At 42.5% G+C, this 16,379-nt stretch overlaps 2 protein-coding genes across 4 annotated transcripts in view; both read right to left on the bottom strand.

Annotated features, from left to right (window-relative positions):
• Positions 1-1,918: 1,918 nt before the first annotated feature.
• Positions 1,919-2,734, bottom strand: KCNE5 (potassium voltage-gated channel subfamily E regulatory subunit 5). The gene is made up of 2 exons (XM_037408516.1): positions 2,484-2,734; positions 1,919-2,384 (listed from the first exon to the last, which is right to left on the bottom strand). Exons 1-2 carry the CDS (start codon positions 2,487-2,489, stop codon positions 1,944-1,946), a joined length of 447 nt encoding a protein of 148 aa, XP_037264413.1. The 5' UTR covers positions 2,490-2,734; the 3' UTR covers positions 1,919-1,943.
• Positions 2,735-8,271: 5,537 nt separating this feature from the next.
• ACSL4 (acyl-CoA synthetase long chain family member 4) overlaps positions 8,272-16,379 on the bottom strand; it is a 41,845-nt gene continuing 33,737 nt past the window's right edge. For all 3 annotated transcript variants that reach the window (XM_037408205.1, XM_037408206.1, XM_037408207.1), the window contains exons 11-17: positions 15,603-15,742; positions 14,974-15,146; positions 14,702-14,776; positions 14,284-14,475; positions 13,629-13,743; positions 12,763-12,920; positions 8,272-10,700 (exon numbers count right to left, since the gene is read on the bottom strand). In XM_037408205.1, coding sequence (XP_037264102.1) covers positions 10,543-10,700; positions 12,763-12,920; positions 13,629-13,743; positions 14,284-14,475; positions 14,702-14,776; positions 14,974-15,146; positions 15,603-15,742 — 1,011 coding nt within the window. In that variant the 3' untranslated portion in view covers positions 8,272-10,542. The remainder of the gene's footprint in view (positions 10,701-12,762; positions 12,921-13,628; positions 13,744-14,283; positions 14,476-14,701; positions 14,777-14,973; positions 15,147-15,602; positions 15,743-16,379) is intronic.

The following is a 16,379-nucleotide window of genomic DNA, read 5'->3' as shown; positions in this document are numbered from 1 at the left end:
ATAACTAATCTGTGGTATTAGCTGGACGTTGACTCAGAGGGACTGCCAGAACCTTCTTTCAGAGTTGTCTATAGGATGAAGCAATAGAAAGCAGTTAGCAACCAGCTGACATGAAATAAAGCGTTAAGCACACATTTTTGTGTCCAGTCATTGAAGCTTTAATGTCTGCAAATCTCATACTCAGAAAACTGTAAGAGTCATTCCCCTGTTCTTGTCTCATGTAGCTGAGTTCAGTGGGAGCAGTTAGTACTGCAGCTCCTGAATGCTTTCTAAGCTGTTAGTGCGTAATGCCTCTTAAGAGGCCAGAGTCCTGTTCGTGGGCAGTGGTTGGGCAGAAAAAGAGAAGTTAATCACTGAGACAGGTTAAATAAAAAGTTTTGGGCATGCATAATGATTCCCTCTTTCTTATAGGCGGAAACTTTGGTTGTGGTCAGCTTAATTCTGATTGTGCTGAAGGAAACATTCACAGGAAATCTTCCAGGTGGGCTAATACAGCTTTTTGGTTATCTCAGTGTGAAAGTTCCTTGGATGGTCAGCTTCTGCAGCTTAAAATACGTCTCTCTCTGTGTGTGTATATATATATATATATATTGCTTATGGCTCTTCAAAAAGTGCAGGTTGAAGTGAGCACTTGCATTTTGCAGAGACACTGTCTGAATCCTTGCAGATGGAGGTAGCTGACTGGAACTTTTACTGTGGTCTCACTACTTGATAGGGGATTTTAAGAATATTGGGTGTTTGCTGGTTTCTCTGACATCCTTTTTCCACACGGTGCTAACTACTACATTTTCTTTGCTGAACTAAAGATTTCACATACATCTACTGACATAGTGCTGGCACATAGTACTGTTCATACACTTCCATTGAAATCGTTTCAGGAGCTTGAATTTTTTTTCCCCACCCCATACTTTTTGATTATTAAAATGTACTCACAAGGTACCGTTTGATATCTAATGATACTTTGCCATTTGCTCTGTGGATATTGCAGTATTTTTCTACAGTTGACAAAGCTGACTCGGTAACTGCTAGTCCTCTCAAGGATTATTTTTTTTTTTAAGCTCATCGCTTCAGGTATTCAGTTTGCAATGATTCCCCACAAAAAACAGTAGAGAGCGCAAGATGCAGTAGTTGCCAAATATAAGATGATAGTTTTGCTGGAAAGAACATGCATAAGCATTAAGAAATCTAAGTAGACCATAAAAATCTCACCTCCTTCGAAGTTAAGGTCAAAGCTTTGTTTTCCTGCAGTGTGGTTTGGATAAAATCCAGACAGTCATTTGGATTGTGTAGCACAGCATTCCTAGTGAAGGTGCTTGTTCCTTGGAACTGTTCATTAATCTATATTGGAAAAAACCTCCACCCAAAGCCCAAACCAAGAAATGATAGACTATTAACATGGCTAGAACATCTGAAACCACCTTTGCCTGCCTGTTTTTTTTTGTAGAAAGCATATGCTGTATGTTGTTTTAATCTTAAGATTTAACTTGTACAGAGACATTCTTGAATTACGTATCTCTCGTGGGCATGAGGATGTTCCTGATGGCTTTAAAAGTTACCGTGCATCGGTAAAGCCTCAGCGCTAAGATGCGGAGCTGTTGCTTTCCTGATGGGAACAACTTCGGTTTCGAAGCTCTTTTCGTTTTGATAAATGCTTTCACGTAAAGCGAAACAATCTTGCTTCAACAGAACGAGACCTGACCCTTCCTGCCCATCGTACCTGGCGTGCCTGTCAGTGCTGTGCAGCGACAGAAGGGCACGCAACCCAGCGGCAGAGCTGCTTTTCATGGCGTGAAACGCAGCCGCAGCGCCGCGGGGTGCGGGACAACCCGGCGTTAAAGACGAAGATGTCAAACCAAGACCTAAAGGTGACCGAGGAGCGCGGTGTTTATTGCAGAAGAGCAATACAAAGCGGCCCGGATCCATCCCGCCCGCCGCCCCAGCGCTCAGACCAGCCGCTGCCCCGCGGCGGGGCCGCCCCCCTCGGCCGGCTGGCCCGGGCCGCCGCGGCCCCAGTCGCGCTGGATGTAAAGGTGGTAGGGGTCGTGCTTGGACTCCAGCTTGCGGGAGCGGGTGTAGGCCAGGATGAGCCCCCCGGCCAGGCAGCCGTAGAAGACCATGATGAGCAGGATGTAGAGCGAGGCGTCGCCCCCCGCCCCCGCGCTGGCGTTGCGGCCGGAGCCGCGCAGGTCCCGCAGCAGCGCGCTGAGCAGCGCCGGCAGCCGCCGCGGCTCGCTGCAGTTCATGGCCGCGCTGCCCCTCGGGACCCCCGGGGGCTCTGCCGCCGCCCCGGGGGCTCTGCCGCCGCCCCGCCGCCGCCGGAGCCCGAGCTGGAGCGTCCGGGGCAGCCTGGCGCTGTCAGTGCTGGGAGCGCAGGCGCCGGAGCCCTGCAAGGATTGAGTTCAGCTGAAGTCCAAGGACTGACCCTCTGCCTGAGGGGTGGCAGCCGCAGCCACACCGGGGGCAGGGCTGGGCTTTCCCCTTACCTGCATGAAATCCAGCCCACGTTGCTGCCTTCCCGGTGTTGGGAACGGCTAATGCCGCATCCTCACAGTGCCAAACGCCGTTCGAACGCGCGCTGCCACGCTAGAAGGGGTAAAATAATCTGGATTCTCTTTGAAAAGCGCAGCTGGAGGAAAGCAGTCATGTGGAAAACAGCTGAGCAGTCTTCAGGCCTGTGCCCCTGGGAGCAGGTCCTGCGCAGGTGAGGGTGCTGAGCCCTGCTGAGCACCCGCGGGGCTCCCGCGCCCTCGGGGAGGGAGCAGGCAGAGAGCAGAGGGAAATCTCCGTTTCAGCCAGAGCACGGTGCAAACGGAGATCCTTTTACGGGCTCTACCGTGAAAATAAATGCTTGGGAAAATGCAGGTCCCCCAAAATAAAGCGAGGAAAGAGCTGATCCTTGTTCCTTGAGCTTTGGCAGCTTACCGGCCCTGTTGCAGGGCTCTTTGCAGCAAAGCCCGCGGGCACCGGAGCCCTGCCCGGGGAGCTGCGTGGGACCCGTGCGGGAGCTGGCACCCAGCACCCCTGGCACAGCTGCCCAGGCCCTGGGCTCACGGAGCCGGGGGCTGGTGAGGGGCGTGTAACAGAGAAAAGCAAGGAAAGGTGGTGGGGTGCAGGAGCTTGAGCAGCAGCAGCTGTGGTGGTCAGATACCCAGGGGCGGAATTAATTGAAGTCATTAAAACAACTGGTAAGTAGCGGAGGGTCTGTTCCTTGAGCAGAAAGGCTTGGAGGGGGCTGTCCCCAGTATGGCTGTGCTGGAGAGGGTCCTGAGGCTGCAGCAGACAGGCAAGTATTCTTCATTACTTTTTTTTTCCTCCTTACAAAGCTCTGTGCTTTGTGGTGGTTTTTTATGGTGTTTTTTTAAAACTCTGTGAATGTTCTGAGGGCCTTGGATTTTTCCTGTTCTCAGGTTATCTGGTAACTTTTTAAATTCCGTTGTCATTGTGTTTATAGGTGAATGTGGCAGTTGTACGTGTTATAGATTCACAATCTCTCCAGCATGTAGAGTCATTTTAATACTGTGTGATTTCTTTGCCTATTTCCAGGAGGTGGCTAGTCCCATTTTTGTGTTCTGTCCTATTTTCCTCTCATTGCTTACAGGTAAAAAGGATGTATTTTAACAGACCAGAGCGAGTGCCTGTCTGTAAGGGCAGCTGGAAAGGCAATGGTGTGGTATTGACTTGGGCTTTTCTGCTTAAACAGCATTAGGCAGGAGTCCACCCTGCTGGGTTGAGTTTTGAAAAAATAGCAGCTGGAAAACCTTCCGTAACGCTTGTCTTCTAGTCTTTAAGTTGCTCTAGAAGAAACGCTAGTGAAATGGGATGTTTCTGCAACAAGATATTCTCCCTCTTTTTTGTTCTGGCCCCCCACAAAAGTGACACAATTCATTATTTCTTGTTTCAACATCGGCAAAATACAACTGAGAAACCCTCTGGTTTAAGGATAGAATCTCCGCTGCCCTCCTCCACCCTCAGTGGAACTTACAGACTACAGGGTACGAATGAGAAATTGCTCCCTAGTCAGTAAGACATCTTTCTGCCGTGCATATGGGTGGGGATTTTTCTCTTTTGAGTCCTTCCACAAATTCCTCTCTCTTAAGCCAAGTTTTTGGCTCGGAAATGTTGCAGGCGTCTTGCTTTTTCACGATCTACAGGTGACCTATTGAAAGTGTATTGGTGGCTAGACAATGGAAATAAAACAGAAACTACAGTAGGTCATAGTTTTTACTAGTCAGAAGGGCTGAATATCCATTTAGTATCTCCAGAGAGCCAAGAAATGGTCTAATGGCATTTTCTTCACCCAGTGCCAGGCTTTAATTTGCTTTTCTACAGTATGTTTTTTATTGGTGTGAACAATTTTCTTGGCATCTTTCCTCTGAAAGTAAGGATTCTGCTTGTCAATGAACGCTTAGAGTGGGCTGTATGTAGGTTAAAACTGAGTCAGACTGGCTCGTTACAAATTCAGCTTGGGTTGGGGCTTAGCATTTGATTGCAGAGCTCCTTAAGTGTCACCATCACCACCTGTGCATTTCCACTTCTCACAGCAATATCATTATGCTGCTGCAAGTGTTCAGAGCAGAAATCCAGGTTTTAAAAATAACAAGGAAAAAAAGTCACAAGGTGAGAGTTACACCGTTATGTAAGAGGCAGGTATGTTCTGGAAGGCAGTGAAGTTAGAGGAAGTAGTTACCCTCCGCTCTGCAGGGCGCACGGGGCGGGTATCTGTCCTGCTTTGGGCTGGGATAGTTAATTTTCTTCTTAGTAGCTAGTACAGTGCTGTGGTTGGGATTTAGTGTGATGATGATGTTGATTGCACACTGATGTTTTAGTTGTTGCGAAGTAATGTTTATTCTAAATCGAGGCCTTTTCAAGTTTCCCATGCTCTGCCAGTGAGGAGGGGCACGAGAAGTAGGAAGGGAGCAGAGCCAGGACACCAGATGACATCATGCTCAGCAATACAAGTCTGGGAGGAAGAAGATGTTTGGAGCGATGGCGTTTGTCTTCCCAAGTAATTGTCACGTGTGATGGAGCCCCGCTGTCCTGGGGATGGGCGAACGCCTGCCTGCCCCTGGGAAGCAGGGAACGAACGCCTTGCTTGGCTTTGCTTGTGCACGTGGCCTTGGCTTTACCTGTTGAACTGTCCTTATCTCAACCTGTGAGTTTCCTCACTTTTAACCTTCTGATTCCCTTCCCGCATCTGGGGGGGTGTAGTGACTGAGCGGCTGTGGGGGGGGCTTAGTCGCTGGCTGGGGTTAAACCATGACAGTATCGTGTTTTTGAACACAGGGACAGAGTGGCCCTGGTTAAATGACCCCGATTAAATTTCATAAAAACAGGCTCATGGGGAAAGATTGTGTTTGCTTAGACTTGAAAGACAGAAAGTAAAGTAGGGCAGGCGGCTGTAGAGAACAGTGAGCCATTCTTCGTGTTCGCTCCCTGGGGGAGCGCCATAAGTAATAAGCTGATCGGTATCCAACAGGAAAAGTTTAGGTTAGATACGATGTTGTTTAGAACAAATAAAAGCCCAAGCAACGCTTCCCAGGGCTGGGACTTTGTAAGTGCTGGAACGCTGTGTGGACTCGGTACCCGAAGTCATAGTTGGGCTACCTTTCTTCTTAAGCCGGCTCAACAGCGCAATAGGCCCGTTAGGAGGAGTCCAACGCTGTTTCAGATTATGAAGTGCTACATTACTTCCCCCACCTTATCTGTGTGTTAAAAAAGTAAAACTTGTATTTTTTTGCCGTAGCATTTTAATGATATGAGGTCATGTCTTACAGGGATAGGTACTCATGTTCAGGGTCTGCATTTCCAGAAATAATGGGGATAGTGTGGATGTGGTGGTCGTGCTTCTGTAATAGAAAACACGCGAGGGTAAACGCAGAAATAAATGTGTGTAACAGAGTCACTTCTGGCATTTCTGTTAATACTCATCATTAACCAGGTTATCAGTATTTCAAAATGGGAGAACAAGTGAAAAATGCAATAGGTGGTTTGGGGTTGGCCTTCGGGGGCTTTTTTTGGCTTTAAAAGTGTAGGTGAGGACTCTTAAGGATCAGACACTGTGCCCAGAGCTCTGTTTGTCTCATTTAATTAGCACTGTCCTAATGTCACAACTATATACTTGCAACTAAAGAGTTTAGGACACATTACCTGTGATAATCAGCTTCACTAAAACACTTGGCCAATATAGAATAGAACTGATTTTCTTCAAAAACATGTCTCTTACCAGTGATGGTGTAGCAAGATTCTAGATACTACAGCTCCCAGTAGCAAAGCAATAGTGCAGACAACACCCCATTTCTGTTGAAACTCATTCAATTGAAATTATGTAAAAGTGACAGGCCAACAAGAAGTGTATTTAATACAGGCAGCCCTATTCCTCCGTGGCTGATGCAATCCTGTCATATTAAAAAAAAAAAAAAAAAAAAAAGCCATCAATAATCTACTCTGTAGCAGTGCTGAGTTAACTGGAAATGCATTTTGTTTATTAATCCAGGTAAGTTCACGCTTTTTTTACTTTATGTGCTCAATTCCATCTAAGCAGTGACTGCAAGTTTTACTGATTGTACTTTATAAATAATCTTTGTGGTATCTTAGGCAAAAGAAGCACAAGATTTGTTATTTTTGAGTTTCTAATGTTTAAATTTTAGCCTGCAAAGGGGAAATCTATGTACATGAGAGTAAATCAAGCTTAGCCATTAGGGCAGGCTCAGTAAAAAAATAAGCACAAAACAAAAACCATAAAAAACCACCCCCACCACCCCCCAAATCCCCCCCCCAATACCAAATACATAACGAGAATTTATTTTTCTGTTGCCTGTAAGTGCAGCACACAACTAATTTATCATTAGAATGCAACGTCATTATTTGAAACTGCCATTCTGGGATGTGATAGAATTAGGTTTTGGGTCTGTTTGGTTGTTTTTGGGTTTCATGACTGAAAATTTGTGACCCATGTTCTCAACTCTTACCTGGCAGGCACTCACAGTATCACCTTATGCTCAAAGTTCTCAGAAGTTATAAAGGGCGCTAAAATTGTATCAGGTTGGTTAAACACCACCTCACCTGCTCTTAAGGGAGTAACTTACTGCTTTCTCAGTTTGGGGGTTTGTTTTTTTTTCCCTTTCAAACCAATTAATGACACCTGTTACGTGCCACATCACTGTTGCATTATGTACAGGAACCAGGTCTCCTCTTCCAGCCCCCACCCAAGGTTCTGTGTCAAAGCTGTCCCCAAAAGATGTTTGTTTAACCTTCATCGACGGAGGCTCTGAAGCCTTTCAGTGGCAGCAATCTTGAGCCACTAGTTCCGTAGTTAGGAAGGAACTGTGTTCAAGCTCTGTGTTTCTTTTCAAATGTCGGATTGTAAATGCCACTTAAAACTACCTCCTCTTCCACTGGTGACAGCTCTTTTGTGCCTTTGTTAGGGTAACGCTGGGTGTAGGTCAAGGTTAATAATCTTTTGCCGCGTGCCATTCTCCTTCAGGCCACCTACACTCGTCAATAATCTTCCTTCATATGTTAAGCCAACTAGTCCCAGTTACTGGTTATACTCTGGCTTTCTCTAGATATCCCATGTTTTTTGACCTAAATATAATCTTGTATCAGACGTGCCCAAACGGGATTTTGTTTCTCTTTGAACTTTTTTCTCAGACTTAGGAGGATTATTTTGAATTCTGAACCTGCTTTCTGAAGAAGTTGCAGCTACTCTGAACTTTCTGGAACACTGACATTTAGTAAATGAACCTCTCCCTCACACTTCAGTCCCACAGCAGATGTCCTTTCAGTCGAGCCCAGGGTATCATCTGTAAACACGACACAATAGTTTTGAGGCCATAGTCTATCACTTCATCTGCATCCTAGTTCCCTATTTTTAATGGTGAGAAGGACATCCCTGCTCATTGTTTCGTTCCTCTCCACAAGCTCTGTCACAAAATAATTTAAATTCATTAAAAATAAGGATAAAATTCTTACCAAACTGCAAGTGTTAGATTTGCAAATAACCCCCGTATTTGAAGGCAGCCTGATGTAATCCTTCCCCTTCTCCAAATATGCCCCAAAAGCTGATGTGTATCGAGTTGTCTTTTGTGACACATCCATGTTTACTTTATTTCTTAAAAGAAAAGCCTAGGGTGGGCCTAGTTTTGTTCTCAACGTCTGCATGTGTACTTATTGTTTCTTTTGAGCAGTTCTTCTAAGGTTCGCTCGGTGTCAGGGAGAACATGAGGCAATCTGTGCAATACGCAAGATCTTTCAGAAAACAAGACTCACAAAATTGTTGAACCATTTAAATTGTATTCCACTTTTGAAATGTTAACATGGTGTATGTATATATTGAAAATAGCAATCCTCAGTCAACCAAGACACAGAAGATACCTGCAGTCTAGATAAAATACATTTCATATAAATACATTTATGGTTTTAAAAAAAAAAAGTACAACCTGCTCACCGACTTGAGTGCAAGTAACTTTCTTACATGTATTTAACTTTGTGATGCTAACAGGCTGACTAAAGGCTACTTAATAGTGACCAATTTTGAACACTGAAAAATTGGTAACGTAGCTCCAGGACAGTCATTTAAAAAGCTGCTGCTGGTACAGAAGTATTTCCTGTTGTCGTAAACCAGCTATATGTGTCTTAAAAAAAAAATAATTATTTTTTAGAAAAGCTATTTCCTCCGTCTTTTTAGTGGCTGCTGTAGTTGCATTCACAACTAAGACAGTCAGCTTCATAATCACATTTTCTTTTTCCCTTTCCTTCCCCAAGGCTCTTGGAAGATGAGCTGGCAGTGCTCTGGACTGGCCAGAGAAAGTTATGCATGGGGAAGTCTGAAGTTGGTCCCAAGGAGAAGGGATGGTTTAGTTAATGAGTATATAGCCATGATTTATTTTTGCCAAAATCAGTTTGAACTGGAAAAAGGAAAAATACACATACATGCAATAAAGGAAAAACTTGCCCTGAAATTGCAAGCTAGTGTGTTTCAGAGAAGCATCGTACAAAATCTTTTACTTTCTGTACAGTGACAATACCAAATAATTTTTCTCTTCAACCATCATATACACAACACAAATATTATGAATAGAAATCTATAAATACTTTAAAATGAATTTGTAATATATAGCAGTTGAGGGCCACAGCTGTACAAAATGTAAGCAACATATATAAAACGATTAAGAAAGTGCAAAGTAGAACAGTATCAAGAGCCTCCACTTTTTTACAGCACTTATGGTTCAAGTGTGAAGAGCTAGCAGGGATGCGGGAGCTCAGTTACAAGTCAAAAGAAGACACAGTACAGGATTCTGCACACAAAATGATGGACCATTAAATTGTATCTTCCCATTTCTTCACACCTGTGACTTCCAGTTAATAAGAGAATGTTTTTATAATGCATTTCTGTAAAGAGTGATTTGTCCCTTTTTACAAGTTCCATAAAACGAAGATCCCCTGGTCACAGACTACTTTTCTTTAAGTAAAACAAGGCTACATGGGGAAACTACCGTTGGGTTTTGGTTGCCTTGTTATGCTTACCGTATTTAAAAGGTGAACGGAAATACCTTTCCATAAAGTGAACACTGGCGTTCAGAACCTGATCCTCTAAATTACATACAGGTAACCTGTACCGTTACTCACATGTATGCGAAGGTCTAGAGGATCAGTGCCTTAAAAATAAAACCACCAATCAACCCTCAACAAAATCCAAACGAAAAACCGCCACAACTCCTTTGAGCTTCAAATCTGCTTAGACAACTGTTTGCCAGTCGAGATGCAAGTTTTGCATTCTGCATTCAGGTGATGATTTCTCATCGGCACCTCCTGTAGCAGAGCAGGTCTTTGTTTTCTGTTATGCCGTGTCCTAGTGGAAAGCTCTGCTTCAATTAAAATACAGTTAATTCAATGCTCTTGAATGAAATTTCAAATAACTTTGTTTAGAAAGCTTTTCAGTTCACCTTTATTTCAGTAAGTGTACTTTATATTCCTTTTTAGGCACTGTAAATATTCAGGAAACTAACTGATGTGCAGAAGAGCCCCTCCGTTCTCAAGCTGTGTGTTATTAGTGATCTCTAGCAAGTTCTTGACTAACGTTGTCATCTTGGTTTTGTTTTTAAATGGAGAAGGGTAGACTCCAAATACTTTTTTCCTTCCCTCAGTGAGTATCTTACTATGACAGAAGAATCATCACAATTACATTAATTTTTCTCTTTGAAATACAGGCCAGATTTCAGACTGAATTAAAGAGAAATTGCAAGCACTGTGAATATGCTAGAGAAACAATAATAATAGAATTACCTGGTCATACTGCTTCACATAATGATGTCTGTCTCAAAACTGGAGATGATCACGTGAAACTTTATGAAGACCATAGCATCTAATCTGCTAATAATCAGGAATTTGGAGTCTAAGATATTCTCTGTTATACTCCATGGAGAGTACAGAAACATCCATCATTTGGTGTATTTTCTGCACATGTGGTATCTACAGTATACACAGACATCCAAAGGCATGAGAAGGAACCATCTGCACAACTTTCTGGTCAGCATGACTTGTTTATTTGCCTCCGTACATTCTTTCGATGTCATTGAGGTAATGGTTTTTCAGTTCTTTCCTCTTCAGCTTGAAAGCATCTGTTACTAACCCGGTCTCCGGGGTCCATGGTTCAGGGCTTAACCGTACTTTGATGGGTATTTCAAACCTTTCCAATTTCACTGCAGGGACAAGAAGAAACAAAAGCATGAGTACGATCACACAGCTAAATGAAATACTAATTCATGCTACCTAAAAATCTAAGGTGAGCACCCTGTAGCTTGTATAATAGGGTGTCCTACTTCATGAAGTAACTTTACAGAAGGGCCACAAGCAAATTTAATCTTGTACCACTGCTGAGTGCTGGGTTTAGTGTGCAAATATTCTAACAACACTTAAGAGCTGTATTGGATGGGACAGCGTAAAAATTAAAGCTTGCAACAAAGGAGTTTGTAGCCTGAAGATCTGAGACTACTGTCACAACAGGATACACGCAGAGTTGTATCTTTACTGTAGGAACATAGCAATAACTCTATTGACTCAGACTAAGCTGTATGTGCTTCATATTTAAATTATAATGAAGTACTTCTGTACTTTCCATGGTTGAATGATTCCCCCACCCCTAATTTTTCCTTCCTAGGAGTTTGTTTAGAGTTCAAAATAAAGGGACTTCCCTGGATTTCTTACATTAGTCACCTACTCGCCCTTCAGTGAGAAGCAGTGGCTTGGCACGTTCACCAGCCCCACCGCAACCAAAGCTGCTTCTATCTCCCGCCCAGGCAAGGGGCCAAGGAGGGTTAAGAGATGGAGGAGGTAGGTAACTGCTTCGGGGAGAAGGGCAGGGACATCGGGAACAGGGCAGGGAGCTGCCGTGTGTGTGCCAGATGTGATGGACTTTGCTGCCAGCTCCTGCATGTCGGCCTGTAAGGGGATCCCACACGCACAGACGTGCAGCTCAACTTGTAGGACACCTGTGGCAGCACAGCCTCCAGGATCACAGGATCATTTAGGCTGGAAAAGACCTTCAAGATCAAGTCCAACCATTAACCCAACACTGCCAAGGCCACCACCAAACCATGTCCCTAAGCGCCACACCTGCACGTCTTTTAAACACCTCCAGGGATGGTGACTGCACCGCTTCCCTGGGCAGCCTGTGCCAGTGCCTGACCACCCTTTTGGTGAAGATTTTTTTCCTAATGTCCAACCTAAACCTCCCCTGGGTGCAACTTCAGGCTGTTTCCTCTTGTCCTGTCACTTGGCTTCTTGGCCAAACATAGGATCTCTGGCTGTAAGTCTGTCCCCAGGAGCTCTCCTGTCTCTCTGACTTCAAACTGGCAACGTTCTGTTATTTAGTTATACGCCTGCTTATGATGAGGATGCATGATCTGCTAAAAATGAGAACAATCTCTTTAAAATAGTTTTTAAAGAAGTTTCAAATTCATTATCTCTCAGTGGTATATTACTACCTAGAAGGTATAAGGAATGTGTATGCATAGTAATTTGCCTAGTTCATGATAGAAAAACACTGAAATGTTTAAACCCAAGTCTGAGACCTATGGACTGATTTATTATTTTTTTTTAAGGCAAGACTTAATAGTGTCTTTCATTCCTGTTTATTTTTTTGTTTGTTTGTTTCAAAAGGCAGAATCTCTAAAGTTCAAGAGGCAGTGCTTACTGTGTGCCTATTTCCCTCAGATACAGTGTCAAGTGCTTAGAGACTTTTTCCCCAGCTAGTTTGTTAATTGTTTGGCCCTGTAAAGGATTGATGGGGCTTTCGATCACTCAGTACTACAGCAAGGAGTAGCAGGCTTTTAAGCCATTACAACCACAAGGATCGTGGTTGTTCGAAACTGTCAGGGACGAAGTTGTGTGGGGAAAAAAAATATCTTTGAAATCTCTTGCTTAACTAGTTTTCTTACTAGCAAGTGTCTTGTGACTTTCCTTCCAAACTGACAGCTCTTTTGGATCTTATTTTAACTATATTAGACAAGCAACCTCTCTCTAGAATTTAATTGGAAAAAAAAAATCTGATTTTTTTTTTTTTTTTTAAAAATGACTAGAAAGTATGTCAATTCCTCGGATAACAGGCAACAACTTGATGTGGGTCTTTGCCTCTGATATGAAGTTGTGGCAGATACAGAGGCAACAGGAAGAAGGAAGAGCAGTTAGGATAACTTCAGAGGGTAAGATTTTTGCTGGATATGCACTGTGAGATTGGCTAGCGCAATACACCGCTTTACTTACTCTTGTTTGCCACTTCTTTAATCTCTCGCAGTATTTCAGCTTCCATTGTAGGATTGTTACAAATATCTACCCAGGTTCCGCTGATGCCTTTCTGCTCAGCTAATGCAGTCAGCTTCTTCTGATTAGGGACCACAAAACTGATCACGTAAGACTGGTCACTACCACAGGGTGGCAAGAGAAAGAAGGAAGGAAAAACCCAAACAGTTGAGGCTTCCATTTCAGAACATGAAATGCTTACTTAATGTTAGATACGCAGATCCAGAGTGCTTTTTGAACTGTAGTTGTTTCCCCATACAGCATCCTTCTTGTATATTCAGTCTTAACAACCGATGACTTACCAAAGATACTCTAAGTTGGTTTACAGCATTAGGTTTTATCAGTATCATGCTTTGCTGTAATTTTACAAGTGCACCTCTCTGTTTAGCCTCCCAGCTACAGCTACTGTTTAGCTAAGTCTCTTCATGTAGCGTGTTTAAGTTGAGGGGAGGGAGAGGGGGGACTGGGACAGTTTCCCAGACTCAGTGGAGAGCTCTGGATCAGGTACAAAGTGTCCAGATAAACTTTTCTCTGGTATTCTGACAGAAAGCCATAATAGATGCTAAATATAATGATACTGTTCTGGGATGGGATGGAACTGGAGTGGATAGGAGAAACGCTAACAGAAACACATTGGTAATTTCTTCGGGTTTTGGGAAATTTTGGTACCTGTGCTACTTCAGAGATGATGTTTATAACCTGTGCTCTGGTAAGGGGGGGGTTGTTCAGTGGAAACCATGGAAAACTATAGTATATCATCAGAGAAGTGGGTCAGAGCCTATATTCCATGTTTACCCTAAATGGAGTTTCTAAATTAATACCACTCTTACCTTTTGGCATAAGCACAGATATTGTCAATCAATGGACAGTTCTTCAGGGCTGCCTCTACTTTGCCGAGAGATACATATTCTCCTGCTTGTAGCTTTACCAAGTCTTTCTTGCGATCTAGGAGTTGAGGGGAGAGGGGAAAAAAACCCAAACTTGATCCATTTAAACTTTTGCATTTCTACAGACTCGTTTGCAAAGCCACTAGATACGTATTTTGTGCAATGCTATGCAAGATTCTTAATAAACATGAATTAAAGCACCTTATTAAAAATTTTAAGCAGCTAATAGCATGTACGTATCCTGCCAACTTTATATATGCTTCTATAAGGTTTATATAGCACTATACTTCTTGTCACACAACTTGTATGGAAGTGATAGGGACTCCGATTTTAAAGCTTTGTAATTGGTACCAAAAATTAATCTTACATTTATTCTTTAAAGTCCATGTGCTAAATTTAGATAGTGATAATGGCACCACTTCCAAAATTTTCCTACAGCTGTGAGGACTTTTGGGAATGTGGTTTTTACACTGGGATTCTGCGAGCAGGTAACCTTAAGTAGATTAGCCCTTGCAAAGCAGCAGGGTTAACAGCATGCTTATAATGATGTTTAGTCAAGATCTTGTAATAAGTGATGAGATCAAAAATTGAGACCCACCTATGATCTGCAGACACCCATCTGGATGAAATTCCCCTATATCTCCTGTACAGAACCATCTCTGACCGTTCTCATCAATGGAGAATTCTTCTGTTGTCTTCTCTTCATTTTTAAAATATCCCATTGAGACATTAGGTCCACCAATTACAATTTCTCCTCTAGGATTAGGCTTGTCTTTATTAGTATAGCCCCCTGAAAACAAGAAAATCCCCACACAGTTATTTTTAACTTGTATATTCTGCTGCCAAGAACGTATTTTGAAACTTCAGTCTTGGAAGTTAATGCACACAAATTGATGACTATTATCAAAGATACACAATTACTTTGTATGCTACACAAGCTAAGCAGGTAGGCAAAGAAACCAGCTAAGCTGTGGTTAAATTAGTTACTCTGAAATAAAAACACTTAATCCTCTCACCTTCTTGCCAGTCTCTCAATTTTATTTCGCAGCAAATAAGAGGAGCTCCAACTCTGCCTGTGCTGTAATCAGCCACTTAGGGAGAGAAAAAGGAAGAATACAAAGATTTTTGTTGTCTGAAGTATAAACTCAAACCACATATAAGGCAGTAGCTTATCTCGGGTTACTTTATTGCAATTAAAAACTACAGCTATTTTGACCTTAAAAAAACCCACAAACCCTCATATCTATCTATACCTTAAATTGTCTATGTCCAGAAGTGTTTTAACTACCTTCTGTAATTGTTCCAGCTCCGCATGTTTCTGTTAGTCCATAGCCTTGACCAACAGGACAGCAAAAACAGATGTTCATGAATCTTTGTGTTTGAGGCGAGAGTGGTGCTCCTCCAGAAAGCATCATACGGACGTTCCCTCCCAGTAGTGCCTTTACTTTTTTAAATAACAGTCTTGAAAGAAGGAAAAAAGCATTAAATTTTTCACTCTGTTCACTTTTACGAAAATGAAAAGACACAAACCTTCCTATTTGGAACACCTTAAAAATTAACTCAGTCATTATTCACAGATTTTAGTGGACAGCAGGGACAATCAAAAATGTTACCTCTTGTGGAACACTTGAAGATGGCAAAATTCCTGTAACTTAACTGAACAAACATTCCAATTTTATTACTAAATAAAGAAAAGAGCAATGGAAACCAACTAGTCATCTGTCCTGAAGATTAGTCATTTCTACCGTTAAATATCTTATCCATTTCCAGTAAGAACTTGGATTATTTCAGTTAGCCATTGGATTATATTCGCATGTTGGATGAGAACTGTCTGATGTCAGATCGCTTAGACGATTATTCTTTTAGACTGTCAAGTCACAAGGAAAAAGGTACACTTGGACTGAGAATTATACTTACAAGTTACACAGAGGCGCATCGTATCCCCTCTTGATTTGTTCCAGTTTGTAGTCATAGCCTATCTTGAACAGAGTTCTCTGAATATAGTTCATCTCTTGAACTTTACTCATTACGTTTTTATAAATTCTGTCCATTATTTCCTACAAAGTGTTAAAAAAGCAAGAAAAATTACCACACAGAATAGGCTAGCACGTATAAATTAAATTCCTTGTTAAAAATAAAGTTCTTTAAAAATAGTCAATGCTTAACTGTAATGTTTTTAATGTGTGATCAATTACTCAATTTATAGACCGTCACAGCTTGGAGCTATTTGAAATGGGTGGAATGAAATATCAAAAATGCAGCAGAAAATTAGTGACTTAGCCTTACTTTTCTCCTCTCACAGCAGTATCACTAGAAGGAAGAACCCTCGTGCTGTAGTACACGCCTTATATTAGAAAACTTGCCTTCAATTAGGCAGACAGGTTAAGTCAAGGGCAAGTAACGGAGTAACCATTGTGGGTCTTAAGGCATTCTGCAGTAATTCCTGGTACCCCTTGCATTTCTCAAATGGCTGTCTGAACCTTAGATTTGGTGTTAAAATACTTTCCACCCCGCGTTCTGAAGACGTCTTCTCTATCAACCACAGCTACAAATCTTGGGTAACATACCATAGCTTTATTAACACTTTAATCTGTACTTCAAACGTGACAAACTGATCTAGAAAATTTTGAATTCAAGCTTAGCTAAATCCCTTTGCTAACGGTGGGTACACACCATGCAAGGCCTATCGTGCTT

This window comes from Falco rusticolus, chromosome 14 (genome assembly GCF_015220075.1).
Source record: "Falco rusticolus isolate bFalRus1 chromosome 14, bFalRus1.pri, whole genome shotgun sequence".
Classification (NCBI taxonomy): Eukaryota; Metazoa; Chordata; class Aves; order Falconiformes; family Falconidae; genus Falco; species Falco rusticolus.
Note: the sequence above shows the minus strand (reverse complement) of the source record. Positions and strands in the feature narration are given on the sequence as shown.